This window comes from Magnolia sinica, chromosome 1 (assembly GCF_029962835.1).
Source record: "Magnolia sinica isolate HGM2019 chromosome 1, MsV1, whole genome shotgun sequence".
NCBI classification, from domain to species: Eukaryota; Viridiplantae; Streptophyta; class Magnoliopsida; order Magnoliales; family Magnoliaceae; genus Magnolia; species Magnolia sinica.
In genome coordinates, this window is record NC_080573.1 from 3,683,150 (window position 1) to 3,688,306 (window position 5,157).

The 5,157-nt window shown below is 39.6% G+C and overlaps 1 protein-coding gene across 1 annotated transcript; it reads right to left on the reverse strand.

The window, feature by feature from the left end:
* Positions 1-1,279: 1,279 nt before the first annotated feature.
* LOC131237035 (protein DOWNY MILDEW RESISTANCE 6-like) lies at positions 1,280-4,276 on the reverse strand. The gene is made up of 3 exons (XM_058234655.1): positions 4,006-4,276; positions 2,425-2,746; positions 1,280-1,974 (listed from the first exon to the last, which is right to left on the reverse strand). The coding sequence occupies exons 1-3, from the start codon at positions 4,221-4,223 to the stop codon at positions 1,732-1,734; spliced, it is 783 nt and encodes a 260-aa protein (XP_058090638.1). The 5' UTR covers positions 4,224-4,276; the 3' UTR covers positions 1,280-1,731.
* Between the last annotated feature and the right edge of the window lie 881 nt (positions 4,277-5,157).

Below are 5,157 nucleotides of genomic sequence, written 5' to 3' on the forward strand. Positions count from 1 at the left end.
CTGTAAAAGTGGTGTAGTTAGAATTTTTTTCATTTTAATTTTATTTTTAAAATTAATTTTTATTTTTATTTTTATTTTTCTTCGCTTATTTTGCTCGGGACTAGCAAAATGCTGGTTGGGGGGTGTGTTGAGACTCAAATATTGCATAATTTTTTCCATTTATATCTTGGTTTTATAAACATAAATCATTTTAATATTTTATTTTACTCATGTATGTGTTGCAAGGTGAATTTAAGAGCTTGGATTGAAAAATGGTGCTAAAAAATAAGAATTTGATGCTCAAAAATCACCAAGCAAGGGGTAGATCTTAGGAGACCAGGATTGAAGAATTTACATGTTAAAGATCTAAGAAAACCAAGTGAGGAATGAAGAGAATCGAAGATTTGAAGTGAAGAATTCTGAAATCGTCCTGAAAAAGTGTATTTTGACGCTATGAAGTTTGTTTTGGAAAACTACGCAGCAAGAAGTTTGTTTTAAACAAACTATGCAACGAGAAATCTATTTTGGATTGGATGAGGTCATGAGTGGGCTGTTAACCGGTTGGACCTGCTGGACCCGCCCTTATCAGGCTCTGATGGGGTTTCAGGTCTCTTTGTATTGGACCTGGACCTAAATCTCGTCGGGCTCAAGTACCTGTTGGGTCTTTGGACCATGGTCTCGAGTAGGGAGTTTGGGTCAGTCGGGTCAGGGCAACATCAAATTTGGACATTTATAAAGTTGGGCCCACCTAAATGGATGGATAAAACCACACACGTTTGCCATTTTAATACATCATGGTGTAACTATTACAGCAATTGTGTCCCACCTTTAAACCATACACGTGGCAGGTGATACAACCAGGAGGTCCAGGACAGCTTGGATAACCATGCCCCAAATTTCGGACTGATCAGACCATCATAACCGTTGGGCCGAGTAACATTTTTTTATTTTTATTTTTATTTTTTACCGATATTCTACATGGACATCCATTTACAGGCCTGGGAATCATTTGATGCATGAGGTACAGCATTTCATCAATGGGCTCCAGTACACAAAAATATCTCCTGCTCATTATTAGGGCTGGTAAAGAGTGCTGTGCACGTGACATGGTATTCCATCCCTGGTTGTGTAACCATGTAAACCTTACCAGCACAAACAAACGACAGGGTGCGCCTCACATGATGAGTAGTACACAATGAAGGTGGGCCATGAGGACAGTTCAAATTAAAGGTGGGCCCCTCATGATGGATGGTCCACATCAAAGGTGGCCCTACATGATGGATAGTCCACATCCAAGGTGGGCTCATATGATGGAATAGTCAATGTAATTATAATGCATTGTGTTTACTTATTTATAATTACCTTTTCGTAATACTAAGGTAAAACCCACGTGCAAGATCCAGGATGTTTATCAGGTGGGCCACCTTTTCAATTTACCCTGGCGAAGAGATCAGTTCCGTTTCCTTATCAGGTGGCCAGCACATAAATGTTAGATGCGTACTACTGGTTTATCTGGTAACATCCACTTGTTTTGTAACAGCTTAGGCCTGCCTGATGGCTGGAGCAGCCTGGTTTTGTCTCAGGGGTCAATTCACCAATAGGCCCACTTGATGAACGGTTCAGATCTCACACAAGTGTACCACACGCACCTGTATCTATCTTTCGCAGATGGGCACGTGCAAGTGCAACTACTCCATTCAAATGGTCTTATGATTCCATCTAATAATCATAGTCAGCATCTTAATCGGACGGTCATGCCATGACCATCTGTAATGCAGTCTTTCCCCTCGTGACAATGGTTTGCTGGTACTTCACGTAGTCTTTGTATACTACAGGCTTGTACTTGGGCCCACCATCTTCATCCACAAGTTGGCTAGCTGGGGCCAGGATTGCATCCAGCTCGGGTCCACTGCCAACAGCAACGGAGATCCTTGCTCTTTCCTCGTTCACCACTGCCCGGTGTTCGACGCTCTCATACCTCCCATTCGACATTATCTGAACAGGAAGAACACATCATAATGTGTAAACGCAGCCACTTGACACATTTGTGGCTGTCCAACCCGTGATCACTTGTACCCAACCGTATGGATTATCTGGCCCATAAATCAGCCGGTCCACTTGTTAGACACGCTCGTATTAGGCCACCATGATGTTAATATATGATCCAACCCGTTCATGAGGTAAATCCTACTACGATGAAGGTAAAAATTAATAAAATAAAATATCTTCATGATCTAAAACTTCAGGAGGCCCAATAATCTCTCAATGGTGAGCGTCACTCTCTCTCTTTTTCTATGATGCAATCCATTTCTAATTTTGGGGTGTCCTAAAATGAGCTGGTAAAACTGATGAACGGAGTGGATCTTAAACATACATCACCGTGGACCCCACACAGCTCCTTTCAATCGAAATCCGTGGCTTGTTCTGAGAAAACAATGGGTATACCTGTATAGTGTCGCCGAGGTTGACAATGAACGATCCTGGCACGTGCCGGACTGGGACCCACTCGTCGTTGTGCTTCACCTGCAATCCTTCGACGCCGTTGTCCATGAGTATGGTAAGACATCCATGGTCCGAATGTGCTGCGAGGCCTAACGTGAGATGCGGCTCTGGACACTTGGGATAGTAATTATTTGCAATTGGCTGGAAACCTTGGCCCATAAACTTCTCTAAGTAGTCTTTTTCAAGCCCAAGGCCTTCTGAAACTGCCCCGGCTAAATCTAGAATCAGCCTCCAAAGTGCCTTCGTATATTCCTTCGTTACTTCCCTTTGCCAGATTTAGAAGAATATGTGTTTGTGTGAGTATGTGATGCAAAAGAAGGGGTTTTAATTGTTGGGAGCCGCAAAAGCAAACCCCGAAATTGAGTAGAGAGGTTTGCTTTTTGAATACATCTCAATGTATTGGGATAGGATACTTTGGGACTTCATCCTTGAATCTGGGTCACCAATGATCCAGACCGTTTATTTGATGAATCTCACTTTGTATGGCGTAAACACAACAAATAAAATTCCTTCTTATATATAAAACACAACAAATTTTAATGGCAATACTTTTTCTTTCTTTCTTTCTTTTTTGTAATCAATGTACCAAAAGTTTGGAGGTAATTCACAAATATAATAAGGGCTTGTTTGGGAACATGGATTTGGAACCCGTTGGATTCAGAACTCCCCGGATTTGAAATCCTGCTGTTGTGTTTGGCACCCTTGAATCAACTTTAATCCAAAAGTAGTTATGCATGATATATCTACAGGGGTTTGAACTTAGTTACTAAATCAACTTTAATATCTCTAATTAGTGAACGTATGTAATGTTTGACACAATTGTTGTAATAAGCCCACTGAAATATGTACTTTGTCTGAAAACGATGAAATTCCAAGTCTTGGATAGATCCTTGCTCTTGCTCCGGTGGACTCTCAGGAGTTTCAACAGTCGGTCGAGGGTTTGAGTATCCATGGGTGGTGAAATCCCACTAAGGTGTGAGTGAATGGGGGTGTGTTAAAAAAAATAAAAAAAAGAAGCCCAACAAGTTTTAACCATTGATTTACATGGACAATGTTTGGACCGCGCTGATCATCATATTAAAGTAATTATAGTGATGTAATTGATAATATAATTGTTTTGAGATATTGTTGGTGGGTCATCTGCCCAATAGATTAATAGTCTAGTGACACACATGTAACACATACCAGTCTTGGAAGTATTTTAGATATAATCCATCACCAGGGGATTTGAAACCCCCAATTACTTTATGGTGCCAAACAACCAGGAGATATGAAATCCCCTAAAATCCCCCCAAATCCATGGTGCCAAACAACCCCTAAGAGGTCGTTTGGCAGCAAGTAATCAGTGGTACATTGTGTAAGACAGTGGTAAGTGGAGTGTTTGGGAGTGTCTGATCTAGACCATATTCAATCAGAACTTTTTTCTCTGAATTTTTTGGTTTTAGGATAAATAAACTGAATTTCCACGGCGTTTTGTTAACCATGAATGAGACTTTCCAACCATAAGAAAGGGGAGTGTTATACCTGTAACTTGGGGGATTATCTGGCCATAGATGAAAGTTCTTTTCAATTGGATGGCAGTAGTGGCGTAAGTAGTCCCTCCAATGGCGCACATGGGCCACCGACGTGTTCAAGCTCGTGCCATATCGTACAGGGCTCATAACATTGTCAGAGGCATACTTCACCTTTTCTTCCCATGGAAGAGAGAAGAAGCCTTCTACTGCACTTATCATCTCCTCCATTAGAGAGGCCTTAATACCATGGTTAACTATCTGTTCATCACAATCAATTTCATAATTATGAATATTGTCATGTCCCAGGAAAGCAAGGTATAGAGCTAGTAGTTGCATATGAATACATAACTATTCAATCAATCAATCTGTTATTTTCATTAGGTTTGGTCCATATTCCCTCGGCCAGATTGCAAAGATTGTAACAATCAAATGATCATAGTCACCTGAAATCTAGACTTATATTTTATAGCTGTCCATTTTTCGATAGTTTAAAAACTCTGGAAGAACTCGACTACACTTCACCAAGACTCGAGAAAATCTCTATTTAATCAGTGTGGTCGAGACTACGACAAGAACTAAATTCAACTACCAAATACTTGTCAAAACCCAAAAAAAACAAAACTCCACTCAACTCAAATATACATTCACTGTGGTTATAAAATGTAAAATAATATGGGAAATTTCAGCAAAAGCTCATCATTGAGTTTTCTGAAAACTCATTTGAGTTTTTGAGTCGACTCGACTGTGGGTTTTATGATGCATGCATGGTATGTTTAGGATCATCTGATGAAGTTATTCTTTAAAAGGAGGAATCCATGATGGGTGACACCACGGGTGTGTTTGGCTGCTGATGTTTATATTTCTTGACTTAATAATTATTTAATTTTTAGAGAAAATATATTTGGTTTACACAATTTCGTTGGCTTTTACATTTATCAATAATTCTTTGTTTGGCTTATGGGGAGTTCATGTTCTGGTTTTTATGTTTCTTGAGAAATGTTAGAGTTGACCTAGTGTTTTCTAAAAATAATTAAATTTATTTGGTTGATGTTATATATATTTTAGAGAAACTTAGGAAAATGTAAGAAATCCGATTTAATTTTCACAACTTTTCCATTTGTTAACTAAAATCTGAAGCAAGTTTTAAGAGGAAAAGTTGGCC

Bases quoted from the DNA above. Each gene is read 5' to 3' on its own strand.
- LOC131237035 (XM_058234655.1), bottom strand. From the start codon at position 4,223: ATGGAGGAGATGATAAGTGCAGTAGAAGGCTTCTTCTCTCTTCCATGG. The intron at 2,747-4,005 runs GTATAACACTCC...AATCTGGCAAAG, and splicing joins GATAATCCCCCAAGTTACAG to GGAAGTAACGAAGGAATATA. The intron at 1,975-2,424 runs GTATACCCATTG...CTTCCTGTTCAG, and splicing joins ACCTCGGCGACACTATACAG to ATAATGTCGAATGGGAGGTA.